The 16,456-nt window shown below is 40.0% G+C and overlaps 1 protein-coding gene and 1 pseudogene across 2 annotated transcripts; both read left to right on the top strand.

Moving 5' to 3' along the window:
* Window positions 1–92: 92 nt before the first annotated feature.
* UQCRFS1 (ubiquinol-cytochrome c reductase, Rieske iron-sulfur polypeptide 1) lies at window positions 93–5,567 on the top strand. Its single transcript, XM_036113518.2, has 2 exons — window positions 93–375; window positions 4,747–5,567. The coding sequence occupies exons 1-2, from the start codon at window positions 162–164 to the stop codon at window positions 5,355–5,357; spliced, it is 825 nt and encodes a 274-aa protein (XP_035969411.2). The 5' UTR covers window positions 93–161; the 3' UTR covers window positions 5,358–5,567.
* A 138-nt stretch (window positions 5,568–5,705) lies between these two features.
* Window positions 5,706–16,019, top strand: LOC118549254 (glyceraldehyde-3-phosphate dehydrogenase pseudogene; annotated as a pseudogene). Its single transcript, XR_013444257.1, has 2 exons — window positions 5,706–10,243; window positions 11,391–16,019. The product of XR_013444257.1 is annotated as a glyceraldehyde-3-phosphate dehydrogenase pseudogene (transcript).
* The last annotated feature ends 437 nt before the right edge of the window (window positions 16,020–16,456 follow it).

Below are 16,456 nucleotides of genomic sequence, written 5' to 3'. Positions count from 1 at the left end.
TGCTCGTAGCCCTGCCTCTGACGCAGCGCCTCTTCAGGCTCGGGCCCCACTTGGGCCGGCGCGCTGACGTCACGGGGCGCGCCTCCTGCGCCTCCTCGCGCCTGCGCCGCGGGCGGAAGGTCGTCCCTGTGACCGGCTCGGCGTTTGGAGAAGCAGTCGCCATGTTGTCGGTGGCCTCCCGTTCGGGCCCCTTCGCGCCCGTACTATCGGCCACGTCCCGCGGAGTGGCGGGCGCGCTGCGGCCCCTGGTGCAGGCCTCGGTGCCCGCCACCCCGGAGCCTCCAGTGCTGGACGTGAAGCGGCCCTTCTTGTGCCGGGAGTCGCTGAGGGGCCAGGCCGCGAGCCGGCCTTTGGCCGCCTCCGTGGGCCTCAATGGTGAGCCGGGCTGAGGGGAGCGACCGGGGGCTGAGGGGACCCCTTTTTCTCGCTCCCTCTGGCTCTGGACCCAGGGCACACCCGAGGAGGGCGGGGAAGTGGAGCGGAGCCCTGCTTGGGGGATTAAGTTTCCGGGCTGGGTCGACCTTGGGCAATCATCTGCACCCCCGGGCCTCCGCTCTCACCTGTGCACGGACGCAGCCGGGGTGAGCGATCGCAGGTGACCTCCGGCCCTGGCCTTCCGTGCCTCTGAGGGATTGTTTCCGTTGGCGACCAGTCTGGGTAAACCACAGGCCACATTTTGTACTTCACAGGATAAATTCAAGAACTCTGACGGCCGACCGTTTCAGCAAAGTCTGACAGATTTTGTTGCTTACAGGTCGTTTGACTTTGGGCAGATTTGTAAACGTGTTGCCTTACCAGTGAAATGGGTGAATGATTATACCAGTTTCGTAGGTAATGTCGTGAGTTTCAGATGGAAAAATTTACATAAAGCCATTAGCACATTTTGGGGCACTTTATACATGCTCAAAAAATAGGAACTGCTGTTAAGATTTGGGACGTTGTCCCGTTTCCCACCACCTGATCCCTTTAGTGCCCTTCTCTTTCACGCCCCCTCCCAACAACAACAACACACTAACACAGGCCCCAAGGTCGTTAATGGTGTAGAGTATTAGCGTTTTCATTTGGTGGGCCGTTATTTTCACACTGTAATCAGTTTATTCCTCAAGAAGAGCAACAGGCAGAGGTTGATTTGAAAGACTGAGTTAGCCATCAACTCTCACCGAATCCTCCTCTATCTTTTGTGGCTTGTGTTCCATTTCTTTTTTCAGGCTCCGGATTGGAAATCCTGAGGTGGCAGCCTGTAGGCCGGTGTGCCTGTAGTCTGCCCAACCTGCATAGTTTTAAAAGGAAGATGTCTTGTGTGTCTTAAAATGTTGGAATCTGGCAACACTGAACTCTAGTTTCTACATGGGGAAAGTCTAGTGTGCTGTGCACTGGCTGCCCTCTTAGTTGGAGCAAGCGCTCTTCCAGTTCATCACAGTCCTCACCAGACCTACTTCTTGTGTTACCTTCCTGGCCCCACTGACAGTTGATTTGGCAAGTAGGACAAGTAATGCTTGCCCTACAAACTAAGTTGCCCCCATTCTTTATTCTTCCTCTATTCAGTCTGTTCTCTACTGTAAAATAATCCGCTCAATTTTCCATATTTCCAAGTCTTACCAGGTCAATCTCTGTTCAGGATCAGGTCAATAAAATCTTTTATTTGCTGATTCCTTTATGCTTTATAGTACATAACACTTTCCACTATTGTGTTTCCTGGTGACTCCTCTGACCTTGTGCTTGAGGGCATAGAGAAAAATCTCCTTTATTTTTCTATTTCCTACAACCTCAGATTTTGCATACAGTTCAGAATATTTGTGGATGAATAAAATGGTGATTTTTTTTTTTTTTTTTTTTGGTAAGGGGGCACCGGTGGGTTTTGGAGACATTGTTCAGGGCATGAACAGAGTACACTGGCCCACCCTAAGCCTATTCTTTGGACCTGGAGGTGAGAAACAATAAGGGAGGAGAAAATTTCAACAGCAAAGGCAAAAAGGATCTTTGGAATTTGTCTAATGGCTAAAGGGTTTTTTCTAAAAATTAGAGGCTTACCTGACTTTTCCAAGAACTGGTAAATAATACAGAACCATAAGGCAAACTTTTTCTGTGATCATGTCTTCAGCTTGTAGCTTCAGTTCACATTAAAATCTCCTGTCTAGGTGGTTTGCGGAAAGATAGTACTGAGGGTGTGAGAGGGGAGGATTCGATCAGGAGAAGATCCTTGAGGTAAGGAAGATTTCCAGGGCACATCAGAGTTCACCTTAAAAAACAAAAACCTGTTTTGTTATAATCCCTTACGTTTTCTGTTTCTAGAAGTATCTGATTCTGCTCGAGTTTAGATCTAGCTAGCATTTTTGCTGCTAAAGTCACACCTAATAAGAGTTAATGTAACTTACTTAGAGAATGACTGTCACAATATGGCAGTTTAATTTCCCAAAGTGTTCATGGTGGTGTAGTATGATATAAAGTGTAACCTGCTAGATAAAAGGGGAGTAGACAACTGGATTTCTTGGACCACCAAATCTCCGGAAGAGAACGTCAAAACCATTCTATTTAATGTTCCTATACGTTTCCTTGTATGCTGTTAACATGGTCAGGGGTTGTAGATACTGTTTTTAATGTAAAGGATGAACTTAGGTTCCTTCCATCTTTTAAGTATGATACACATCTTTCCTTTGTAATTCCAGACAGTACTAAAGGAAAGTAATTCATACTTGATCCCAAACCCCAGTCTACACTGACAGGTTAGCATTAGGGAGAGGTAGAGTAGTATATAATGCAATGTCACTCTGCCATAGTTGTGAATCTCAGGTAGTCACTACCCATGTCCTGATCCCCTCCAAAAAATGTTGGGTCAGTCAGAAAAGTACATAGAATGATGTTGATAGGTTACCATTCTTTATGAATATAGTTGGCCCTTGAACAGCATGGGTTTGAACTGCGTAGGTCCACTTCTGTGTGGATTTTTATATATATATAAATATGGTACAGTACTGCATATGTACTCTATGATTTTCTTAATAACATTTTCTTTTCCCTAGCTTATTTTATTATAAGAATGCAATATATGATACATGTATATATAACATACAAAATATGTGTTAATTGACTGGTAAGGCTTCCAGGCAACAGTAGGCTGTTTTGAGGGAGTCAGAAGATAACAGAATTTTGATCACATGTGGGGTTGGTGCCTCAGAATCCCATGTTGTTCAAGGGTGAATTGGACTTAGGGCTTCCATTGTTATTGACCTTGAGAACCACGTGAAAGTAGTTGATATAGTCTTTATTGTAATGTTTAACTGTTCAAGAAGTATATTAGGATGAGACAGCCTAGTAGACCAAGTAGAATTATATGACTTATATGAAAATGCATTTTATAAGTACATATTTCTTTTAGAAACAACACATTTTCTCAGTGAGGAATTTTTAGTGTCCCTTTTCTAAAAAGGAAACCTTGTGGCAAATTTCCTAAAATGCATATACAATTTGCAAAGAGATTTGCTTCCTGAAACATACTTAAAAGTGATGCCAGTAAGTTCATTTTTTTGTCAGATATTTCAAAATGGTATGGGACAAAAGACATAATATGTTTGGTTTTTTTTAACAAAACTGGGGTGCCTGGGTTACTCAGTTAAGCATCTGCCTTCAGCTCAGGTGATGATCCCAGGACCCTGGCATGGAGCCTCCCTTGGGCTCCCTGCTCAGTGGGGAGTCTGTTTCTCCCTCTCCCCCTCCCCCTGCTTGCACATGCTCTCTCTTGCCTCTTTCTCTCTCTCTCTTGCTCACTCAAAGAAATAAAATCTTAACAAAACTACGTACGTCCAACATACTACATAAATAGTAATTATTTGTTTATTTAACATTCATTTGACACAAAGATCTGGCCTATTTAATTGGCCTGCAGTAGTAGTGTTTCAGTTGAGAGACCCACACCAGTGAAAAAGAAAGATAATGCCTTTACGCTTATAGAATTTATTGCCCTTGACTGAAAAGTGGGATATATGAAAATTTTGCTCTTTTATCCTGTACTAAATTGAAATAATTGGTTCTTTTGGAGATTTCATTTGATGGTTGCATATTTTGGTAAAGATGTTCTTTTCTGTCCATTAGTGGCTTTACTTGAAGTTAAAGTAATACTAATTTATGCTCCAGAGTATAAAATAGAAATCTCTAAATTTTCTGCAACTAAAGTTAAGCTGACAGCTCACAGAATGTTTATTATCTTGTAATAAGTATTTTATGAATTTTTAGCAGTTCTTTCAGCAAGTAGGTAGATAGGAATGTAAAGTTAGACATTTGGTTTAATAAGATGGTCACAAATCAACTTATTGGGTAGACTTGAGGAGTTTTAGGGTCCCTCGTAATCCAGAGAATGCGAGAGGTAGTTACCATAATTGTATGTCTTGGCAGGTTGAATTTTCAGGGATTTTAAAATATTGCTGTTTACAGTACTGTTTAACTTTTTAGATTTGATGCACTAAATTGTTAAGAATTCTGAATCAGTAGTGTTCAATCATGAGAAACTCAGTTTACACATATAATCTTGTGATTTCTTACCAGTATGATAGGTAGTGATTGACCTCAGTTCTTTTTCAGTATTTTATATGCTGGCACTGCCAACTTGACAATTTCTGAGATCAATGAGTGCCATATTTCACATTTTTATAACTTGATTTTTGCTTATGAATTCACAAAGGTTATTTCCTGATGTATGTCCCTTTCACGGTACTCATCTAATTGTGTTTTTTAACTTTGTTTATTTTGCAGTCCCAGCTTCCATTCGTTATTCCCACACAGACATCAGAGTGCCTGACTTCTCTGACTATCGACGCACCGAGGTGTTAGATGCTACGAAGTCTTCAAAAGAGAGCAGTGAGGCTAGAAAAGCTTTCTCCTATTTGATAACTGCAACGACTAGTATAGGTGTTGCATATGCTGCCAAGAATGTCGTCTCCCAGTTTGTTTCCAGCATGAGTGCTTCTGCTGATGTGTTGGCCATGTCGAAAATCGAAATCAAGCTATCCGATATTCCAGAAGGCAAGAACATGGCTTTCAAATGGAGAGGAAAACCACTGTTTGTGCGCCATAGAACCAAGAAGGAAATTGAGCAGGAGGCTGCAGTTGAAATGTCCCAGTTGAGGGACCCACAGCATGATTTAGATCGAGTAAAGAAACCTGAATGGGTTATCCTCATAGGTGTTTGCACTCATCTTGGTTGTGTACCCATTGCAAATGCAGGAGATTTTGGTGGTTATTACTGCCCTTGCCATGGGTCACACTATGATGCTTCTGGCAGGATCAGGAAGGGGCCTGCCCCTCTCAACCTTGAAGTTCCCTCATATGAGTTCACCGGTGAGGACATGGTGATTGTTGGTTAGAGACCTGGACTCAAGTTCTAGGCTCCTTTTGGTCTTCTTGTCACCTCAGAAGACTTATAAGCAAGCCTTCTATACTTAAGTTGATTTGAAATATTTAAGAATTGCTAATAATGTATTTGCAAACATTAATGTGAAGTAAATTGAATTTAATGTTGAATGCTTTCAAGCATTCACCTAATAAAGCCACTGTTAAACATTGTTAACCTCAAAGACTTAAAAAGTGCAGTTTCTTTGATAGTTAATTCTATTTAAAAATTACAGGCCGGTGTACAAGATATTTGTGAAATCTATAATCAGCTTTCTCCATCTTCCTTCTTTGTGTCAGGGACACAGATTCTACAGTGCTAATGGTTAGACTGAGGTACAACTGGTCATTTCCAAGTCCTGGAAGATATTTATGGCATTGGCAGAAATAGTAGTATCCAGGTTTCCCGTCTTGTCTCTTGCACGTGAGTCCTGGCTATGTGTGTCCTGCCCCGTCTCCACCCCTCCGCGCCCCCCCCCCACCTCAAGTCTGTGTGGTGATGTTGAATATACTCTATGGGAGAGTCCTAAATGAGGTGTTAGCAGTTCGGAGGGTTTAGCCCCACTTCTAGGTAGCCAATTTCCTGCTTATGTGACAGGTCAGGAAATTTTATTTTTCACATATGGGAGTAAGTTAGTATTTAGAATTTTTCAGTTTTAAGAGGCAGTGGTGGGATATTACCTGAGAAAAGCTTTCCAGAATGGCAGTGCTGCTGTTATTTTCTTCATCAGGTGTGGATATTCATGTTCCCATTGCTCCTGCATCCACCCTATCAAGAGGCCAAAGTATCTGACTTACACTGTGTTAGTGTGAAAATGATCCTGCTGGTTTTGTTTCTGCAGTGATTACATTTTGAGGTATTTCAGTTGTATTTGCAGTCACCAGTTTTCACCGTGAAGTGAAGGTGGGCACAGGGAGACATCAGAATCCACACCCTCTTCTTGCTTTCTGCCTTCTACCTTCAGTTACACAAGTGAAACAAGACAGATCTGATACTCTCCCTGGGAACTGGGAGTGGGCTGTGCCCTTCGTTGAGAGTCAACAGCTACTTTGATAAGTTTGCCTTATCTTTGCTGTTTGGCCATGGGCCAGTAATACACCACTGGGTCCATCTTTGATCACATGTGCATTTGTAAGAAAGTAAACTAGATTAAGTGGTTAGGTCTTCCAAAGGGAACTGGCCGTCCAGGGTTCCAGTCTTTAAAATGGTAGCTAAAGAAGATGTCCAAGAAAAGAAAATGTCCAAGTTTTTATGCTTATGAGCAGATATTTGGTTCATCTGTACCATTCTAGAAAGAAAGGTGTGCTAAATGGGGCTTATCATAATAGTATTTTATGTTCCGGTATTTGGGGTAAAAATATAAGACAAAAGGTGCCAAACATTGCTAGTTTACTAAAAGTAGTGAAATTACATCATTGTGTATAAGCGCATTGGGTATGTAGTATTCATTAATATTTGGAGCATCTCACATGAAACATGGCCACCCCCCCCCATCATGAGGCCATGAAATGTAGGTATTTGTTGGATATTTTATCATTGTAGTAAGATTCCTTTTTTCCTAATATTTATGAGGAAGATCATTTTACACTTTCTTATGCTACCTTTTTATGGTGCCAGTTGTCCACAATTTATTTTTTAAAACTATACCAATATATTTATTATAAACTGACAAAATTTGAAGTTGAATTGAGTTCCTACTTTCTTTTTAAAAAATGGCAGCAGGAACTATTCATCACTTCCTCAGGATATGCTAATGTAGGAGCTCATAAATATTTTTACAGTCATAAAATTCTTACTTGGAAGAACTTATGGGATGATAAATAAAAATTCCAATTTTTAATTTTAAGATAAATTATTAAGCCTGGAGTAGAGGCCTCAAAGCATTAAATGAATTCTTAGACCCCAACAAATCTGAGTGACTTTTTTGGGGGGGTTTGATTTTTCCTGTGTGTAAGTTTATAGGAATTTTGTTCCTTTGGGCATAGCTGAAACTGCTGAGCTTTTAATATATCCATGTGTGGATTGAGTGAGTTGGGAGCATGGCGTAGTGGAAGTACTGGACTAGAATTTAGGGTTTTAATTCTGGCTTTGCCATTTCCTAGCCATCAAACCATGGGCCTGTTCCTTAACCTCTTTTGGACACTTTTTTCCCCCATCTGTAAATTTGGGATGGTTTCTAAGAGGCCTTCTGCCTTTAAGATTCTCTGAGCCTCTTCAACCCCCCTGCCCCAATAATGGAAATAGTTTTCTTAGATAAATATTTGATGTGTTTGCAGTATTTGATACTTCAATAAACACATCCAAAGCATTTTAATCAACTGAACCAATCTTTTACAATAGTAGTGTTCAAACAGGGCAGCCTTCCTACTCAAGGGGGGTGTTTGTGGCCATTATTTGATTGTCACAATGGCTGGAGGATGCTGCTGGTATTGGGATGGAGGGATCGGGGAGTGGGAACACAACACTCAGTTGTGAGGGGAACACAGGTCCACAAACTAAAAACTGCTGCCCAAACCATCAGCACCACTTTACCTTTTTTTTTTAATATAATTTTTTATTGTTATGTTAATCACCATACATTACATCATTAGTTTTTGAGGTAGTGTTCCATGATTCATTGTTTGTGTATAACACCCAGTGCTCCATGCAGAATGTGCCCTAATACCCATCCCCCCACCCCCTCCCCTCTAGAACCCTCAGTTTGTTTCTCAGAGTCCATAGTCTGTCATGGTTCGTCTCCCCCTCTGATTCCCCACCCTTCATTCTTCCCCCTCCTGCTATGGTCTTTTTTTTTTTTTCTAAACATATAATGTATTATTTGTTTCAGAGGTACAGGTCAGTGATTCAACAGTCTTACACAATTCACAGCGCTCACCATAGCACATACCCTCCCCAATGTCCATCACCCAGCCACCCCATCCCTCCCACCCCCCACCACTCCAGCAGCCTTCAGTTTGTCTCCTGAGATTAAGAATTCCTCATATCAGTGAGGTCATATGATCCATGTCTTTCTCTGATTGACTTATTTCACTCAGCATAATACCCTCTAGTTCCGTCCACGTTGTTGCAAATGGCAAGCTTTCATTCCTTTTGATGGCTGCATAATATTCCATTGTATATATATATATATATATATATATATACACTACATCTTTATCCATTCATCTGTCGATGGACATCTTGGCTCTTTCCATAGTTTGGCTATTGTGGACATTGCTGCTATAAACATCGGGGTGCACGTACCCCTTCGGATCCCTACATTTGTATCTTTGGGGTAAATACCCAGTAGCAGCACCACTTTCCTGAAGAGAAATGCCCATACCCCATTATTACCCCCTCCCACGCTGAAGTGCTACCTTCATCTTTTCATGTTTGAAATGCCAAACAACTGCACTGTGACTCCCTGCCTGGGAAGGCCAAAAACAGGAAGTTTGCACGTTCCTAGATGTATCACAGGTGTTCTGTGCTGGAATTGGATTTGGTGGGCTGCTTATGTCTTCTGTGATATTTTGACTAATGATGTTAAACTTAAATATCCCATTTAGTTTTTAAAAGAAGGCTTTGTTCCACAAGTGACCAAGACAAGTAAAATTAATTGATACTATGCTAAATGGTTAGAGCAGACTTAGGTTTGATTATCTCAGTGGAACAAAATCCTAGATATTAGGGGGAAATGTAAGGAAATAAATTTGACCAGTTGGCATCCTGACATAAGATGATTAGCATGTACTTTTTTACTGGGAGTAAAGATTGGGACAATCTTGAGATTCCCTTTTTATTATGCGTTAAACAGAGTGGTTATAGAAAATGACCTTTCCAAAAACCCTAGCATTGTTTGTTAAGGTCACATTTACTTTTGTCTTTCTGAGCATATCTTCATAAAATCTGTTTGACTCAATCTAAGTGTGCAGAGGGCATTTGTCCTTATTTGATATATATGGTTTAGGATCAGAATGTGCTATTAGTGCCCTGTTTTCTGAACAGTGGGAATGTACTATTTGTCAGAAGTCACTCTTCATTCTCATTGTGCTGAAATGGCATTTTCTGTATTTTCATGTCATTTAAATACTGCCTTGGGGCGCCTGGGTGACTCAGTCGTTAAGCGTCTGCCTTCAGCTCGGGTCATGATCCCAGGGTCCTGGGATCGAGCCCCGCGTCGGGCTCCCTGCTCCACGGGAAGCCTGCTTCTCCCTCTCCCACTCCCCCTGCTTGTGTTCCCTCTCTCGCTGTGTCTCTGTCAAATAAATAAATAAAATTTAAAAATAAATAAATACTGCCTTTTGTATATTGACCCAAAATAAATGTGCATATTTTTCAGAGTGATATTCCTGGCCCACTGTTCTAATACACTTGCATTATCACCTATTGCTAATGATTCCCCTAGATTACTTCCCTGAACTTCACAGTCATGTTCAGCCACTTAAACTGGGCATCTGTACACAGACGTTCCATTAACACCTTAAACTGTCCAAAAGGAAAGGAAGTCATCTCTGTTTCCCATAAGCCATCTTCTTCATTGCAGTTGGTGACCTTCCCATCTACCCAGTAATCTACCTGGCAGTAAGAACCTCTAGTCTCCTCTGCCTCCTTTTCCATTACCCCTTCCCCTGGTTCTAAATCCCCAAACCCTGCTAATTGTACCTACTTAAAGAACAGGTCCATTACTGTCTCTGCAATTTGTAACATTCTAATAGGGGCAAACTTTGAGCACCAACTCCTAGTCCATAGACTAAGTGTACTTTTGTGTACGATCTCATTCAATCCTCAAAAAATCCTGTCAGCTGGGTAATGTTGCTATTCTTAGTTTACAGGTAGAGAAATTGAGACCCATGGAGTGCCTTGTCCATAATCATATAGCTGGTAAGTTGGTGGAACCAAAATTTTAGTTTAACCCAAGGACTCTGAGTGCAGCATGTATAGTCCCGATCACAATCCTGTATATGTATTTATGTGTATATACCTGTGTGTGTCTGTATACATAAATGTATATAATACATATATGCATATGCATTAATTGAGGCCTTGTCAATTCTTGCCTGGTCTATTGCAGCAAGGTCTTTTTTCTTTCCTCCAGTCTTCTCCCCTTAAAACCCATCCTCCATATGGGTTGCCAAGTGGTGTAGAGGTAAAGAGTATGGGCTTGGTTCTTGGGTTCTAATCCTGGCTCTGTCATTTCCTAGACATGTGATCTGACATAAATCACTTAATCTCTTTGTACCTCTCCCTTATATGAAAAAGACACTGCCTCAGGATTTCTTTAGGAATTAATGCATTAATGTAGGTCAAAAGATGACTTCAAAACTGAACGGGAACCTCTACCTGCATCCCATCAGTAAAGCCTTTGCTCCAGTAACAGAACTTGGATGTTACCTGCCTTCTTGTTTTCTCTCAGTCTCTTCCCACACTGTCCCCTCTGCCTTGTTCCCCTTCCTTTCTTTTGTTTTATCTGGTTTGTCCTCAGCCTGACCTTCAAGATTTTTTTTTTTTTAAGATTTATTTATTTGAGAGCGTGAGCACTGTGGGGAGGGGCAGAGAGAGAGGGAAAGAGAATCTCAAGCAGACTCCCTGCTGATTGTAGAGCTCAGTGTGGGGCTCTATCTCAGGACCCTGAGATTATGACCTGAACTGAAATTAAGAGCCAGACACTAAGCCAACAGCCACCCAGGTGCCCTGCTTCAAGATTCTTTAGGTGTGGTATTCTGCACTTGAATTACATTCACTTTTCTAGCAAGTTTCCCCAAAATCAGGGCATATCCATTTAGATATCTATGTTTTCCTCTATTTTGAAGTTCACTCTCCTGGTCTGTCTCCCCACCACTAGACTGAGGGGGGCTGGGGACCTGGCAAGTCCTTAGCCATGGTATTGAGTGCTGAATGGGGAGGGGGGTGGGGGGAGGGGGTTGAATTTCTGAGAGGCATTGTTTGAAAGAAAAGATTTCCAGATACTTTGTACAACATCTTTAAAAATTGAACAATCATGTAATGTCTGTGTATCTTATTTTTCTAGGACTTCAGGTCAGAGGAGAAATGAACTAGTATTACAGGATATTTTGGATTTAAGTTTACACTCCTCCCAGAAGAAAAAATTCAAAGGAATTCAAAAGGTATAAATAATTCAAAATCTTTTTTTAAAAAATGGATTATTTTACTTTTTTCCATTTGTTCATAATGAACATTCTTCTCCCCGAGTAAGATTTCAATGTCAAAAGGTTCGTCCTTCAGTATTTTATTTCCAGCATTAAAATGCAATGGACATCAGGTCATTACTTACACCATTTCATCTCTCTTATTCACTTTCTACCCTAGAATTTAGGAAGGGAACATTTTGCTTAGAGGGGAAAAATATTATCAAGTAGGTGAATTGATCAATTTTTCTCTGAGGTAGGAATGATGGAGGATTATTTTCTCTTTTTCAATACTCAGCACTACTTATTGGAAGTTAAAAATGTCCTAAGCATAGTACTGCCAGGAATAGGAGGTTAAAATGGTTTCTACTGTAGGTACTTAAAGGACACCTAAATACACTACACAGAAAGACTGTTCAAGTATTTGCCTATGCGAATTCTTATAAAAAGATTATTATAGATCTTAGATCTCTGGTCAGTGGTACAAGATTTAAAATTTTGTGAAGGGCTTCAGCAGTATCTTTGTAATAAGTCCTCCATAATGATCAACATAAGATTGGTATATCAGTGAACTAAAAATCCCAAATTCAAGAAACTACACTTTATACTTCGCAGCTATTGTACTAAACTTGGGCCAATTTGAGTGCAAAAGCTTACAGTCATCTAGCTGCTGAAATCCTCTGATTAGAATATTTGCAAAGGTAAGAAATGAGAGTCCATAAGTAATAGTTTTTCATACAGTTTTAAAAGGGCAAACAAAACCTTGACTCCTTAATTGAAGAAAAGCTAATGCATTTCACATAATTGTCTGGTTTAAGATGATTATCTGAAATTTGCCATTTTCTTTTATCTATTCATGGTTAAAATTTCAACTAATGCCTCTTCCTTTATCTGAGTGAATACTTGCTTTCTTAGCTCTCACCACAATACAAACTCTTCTGTGGCCCCTGTTTGGCCCTTTAGAGAAACAGAGCATTCTGAGGGCCCCAGCTGATCTCAGTATATGAAAATTGTAAGGGACTAAGGGATTGTATTCCCCTTAGTCAAGATTATCTATTAGAACCTTTTAAACATAAATTTCAAATGAGATAAAGGGTATGAAAGGCATTATAAACTGTAAAGCAAAATACAAATGCTCAAAACGTTATTTAGTGAACTATACCAGTGAGACCATATATGACATTTAGAATATGATTAGGTATGCAGAAAGGCAATTTCAAGGTGGAGGTATGTTCCTATCCAGACTGTGATTCAGCAGTTGAAGATAGGTATTAATCCTGTATTCTCATGATGCTTTAGTCCCTGGAAATTCAGATTTGCATGTGGACATGGGTTTGATGCTAATAGCAAAGCTGAACTCATCCACAGTAATGGTTCACATTGTAGGACCCTCTTCCCCTGCCAGGTTTTAACTAAAGGATTATTACTAATTGAATCCAAAAGCTAGTTCTCTGAAAAGAACAAGAAAATAGATACAGCTTTTGTAAGCTTGATAAAAAGAAACAACACAAGGCAAAAATATATAAGATGAGAAGAGAATGAGCCATTATCACTTGATGGAAGATACTAAATAGTAATAAAGTAATATAAGAATGCAACTCTATGCAGCAAAGTTGTAAAGCTCAGGGGATACAGATGATTTATTAACAAAATATAAAATGCCAAAATTTACTCAAGAAGTAGAAACCTTAAATATACCAATTAGCGTAGATCCAATTAAGTATAAAAAGTTAACATGACTGGTTGGCTTCATATCTGAGTTCTATATGACACTTTAAAGAGAAGATAATTCCATTCCTGCTTAAGCTATTCTAGATCAAATCTCCAATCTTACTATGCATACAATTCACCTGGGGATCTTGTTTATGATGCATATCCTAATTCCATAGGCCTGGGTTATGGCCTGAGATTTTGCATTTCTAACAAGTTCCAGGAAATGAGCTTGACGTCCAATTGATGTCCATGCTGCTAGCCCATGAAGCATTCTTTGGATTAGCAAAATTCTATACCATGGGGATGTAGGGTAAGGTGGGATATGGAAGCTCTACAATTCATTTTATGAATTCAACATAAAATTAATATTAAAACTAGACATTAAATATACAAAAAATAGCACATCATTCTCATTTACTGAATAAATAAAAATTTCTAAATAAAATGCTAGTAAAAGAAATCAAGGCTCTCTGCTCCTCCCTGTTGGATAGACACTTGCATCATCCTTGAGATATGATGGTGAAGGTTGGAATGAATGGATTTGGCTGTCATTGGATACCTGGTTACCAAGGCTGCTTTTAATTCTGGCAAAATGGATATTGTTGCTAACAATAACCCCTTTGTTGATCTCAACTGCATGGTCTACAAGTTCCAGTATAATTCCACCCATGACAAGCTCAAAAGCACAGTTAAGGCTGAGAATGGGAAGCTTATCAAGGAAAAGCCTATGTCCATCTTCCAGGGGTGAGATCCCAGTGCTGAATATGTTGTAGAGTCTACTGGTGTCTTCATTACTTTGGAAAAGGCTGGGGCTAACATGAAGGGCAGAGCCAGAAAGGTAATCATTTCTGCCCCTTCTGTTAATGCCCCCAAGTTTATGATGAGCATGAACCGTAAGTATGACAACTCCCTTAAGATTGCCATCAATGCCTCCTGAACTGCCAACAGTTTCCAACCCCCCTGCCCCGCCCCAACCAAGGTCATCCTTGACAACTTTGGCATTGTGGATGGACTCATGAGCACAGTCCATGCCATCACTGCCACCCAGAATACTGCAGATGGCTCCTCTGGGAAGCTGTGGCATAATGGCTGAGGGGCTACCTAGAATATCATTCCTGTTTCTCCTGGTGCTGCCAAGGCTGTAGACAAGGTCATCCCTGAGCTGAATGGGAAGCTATGGCATGGCCTTTCATGTCCCCACCTCCAATGTGTTGGTTAAGGATCTGACCTACCATCTAGAAAAAGCTGTCAAATATGACATCAAGAAGGTGTTGAAGCAGGCATCAGAAGAACCCCTAAGGGCATCCTAGGCTACAATGGGACCAGGTTGTCTCCTGCGACTTTTACAGTGACATCCACTCTTGCACCTTTGATGCGGGGACTTGTAATGCCCTCAGTGACTGCTTTGTCAAGCTTATTTCCTGGTATGGCAATTAATTTGACTGCAGCAACAGGACTTTATGAAAAATAAGTACAGGATCTATGAAAAAAGTCTAAATCAAGATCTAAGCAAATGGAAAGAACATATTCTTAATGGCATAACTTAGTTTCATCAAAAAAATTTTTTCCAAATTAGCATGTATTTAGGATCTCTATAGTGGTTTTTGTTTGATTGTATATTTACCTTGTTTTATTTAGGATAAAATGGGCATGAAATTTATATAGAATAAAAAATATCCAAGAAGAGCCAAGAAAAGTATGAAAAAGAAGAATGGAAGTTGGCTTTAGAAGCAAGAACCCACTATAAAATCACTGTAGTTAGATTTATATGGCATTGGCATGGGAACAGACATGTTAGTGGAACAAAATAGACTATCAAGAACTAGATCTTAGGGTATATGAGAATTTAATATAAGAAAAGCAGGAATCAATTCAGTGGTGAAAAGAATGGGTTGTTTAATAAACGGTGCTGGCAAAACCTACTATCCCTCTGGAAGAAAACAGAGTTGAATCCTGGCTCTCATTATGCATAAAAACAAATTCTAGGGAGATTAAAGATGCATGTAAGACAAATTTTAAGAAAATCTCAAACTATATAATCTGAGGATGGAGAAGACCTTAATCATGACAGGATCTATATCAGAAAATAGAGGCCTGTTTGTATACAAAAACAAAATCTTTTTTTTTTTTTAGATTTTATTTTTATTTATTTGACAGGGAGACAGCGAGAGAGGAAACATAAGCAGGGGGAGTGTGAGAGGGAGAAGCAGGCTTCCTGCTGAGCAGGGAGCCCAATGTGATGCAGGGCTGGATCCCAGGACCCTGGGATCATGACCTGAGCCAAAGGCAGATGCTTAAGGACTGAGCCACCCAGGCACCCCCCAAAATAGAATCTTGAATAACAAAAGATATTAGCCAAATCAAATGACAATAGATTTGTAAAAAACCCCAAAAAGCAATGAAAATGAAAGAATTAGGCAATATCTATAGAGATTTTGTAAACTGACAAAAAAAGGGACAAAACTCCAGAAAAAAAGTAGGAAAAAGAAATGTATAAGCACATACAGAAAAAAAATAAATGTGAGAGACTAATAAATGAGAAGGTATTAAATATCTTAGTTGTCAGATTAAGCACAATGGTAATGAGATATCACTTTACATCCATCAGATGGGCAAAACTTTAAGGAGAAACATCCTTTGCTGTTGAATATGTGTGAGAAAGGGGTACTTACACATTGCTGGCAGAAACAGGAGATAGTTTTAATATATTTCTCCAGACTGCTTTCCAAAACCAAAAATACACATACCCATTCTTCTGAGACACTCCCCAAAGAAATAAAAACACAACTATTGAAAAATGAAGGTATAAGAATATTTGTTTGGGTGAATTTATAGTGGGCCCAAACTAGAAACAAAATGACAATGACAAAAAAACAAAAGAATGTATAAAAGTTTTTGAATGTGTTTTATGAGTGTGGAAAAAATGTGGACGAATACCAGGTTCTGTTAACATGAATTATCTGGGATTGAGGTGGATATGGGGAGAAAAAAGTCTGGGAGAAGTGGGGGTGGGGGGGTGCACAGAAACAAGTTAACAAGGAAAAAGCAAGAAAATACTACTAGCTGCCTGCCCCTGCCCAGCACGAATGATAGCTCATTTTGCAAAATTATATATGTGCACCCACATACATATGTATATATATGTATACATATATACATGTATGAATATATGTGTATACGCATCTGTGTATATGCAGAAAGAGATTGAGGAAAAATGAGTTTATACAAATACCTG

The sequence above is a fragment of the Halichoerus grypus genome, chromosome 15 (genome assembly GCF_964656455.1).
Source record: "Halichoerus grypus chromosome 15, mHalGry1.hap1.1, whole genome shotgun sequence".
Taxonomy (NCBI): Eukaryota; Metazoa; Chordata; class Mammalia; order Carnivora; family Phocidae; genus Halichoerus; species Halichoerus grypus.
The sequence above is the reverse complement of the archived record's forward strand: the minus strand, read 5'-3'. Positions and strand labels throughout refer to the sequence as shown.

Bases quoted from the DNA above. Each gene is read 5' to 3' on its own strand.
- UQCRFS1 (XM_036113518.2), top strand. From the start codon at position 162: ATGTTGTCGGTGGCCTCCCGTTCGGGCCCCTTCGCGCCCGTACTATCG. The intron at 376-4,746 runs GTGAGCCGGGCT...TTTATTTTGCAG, and splicing joins CGCCTCCGTGGGCCTCAATG to TCCCAGCTTCCATTCGTTAT.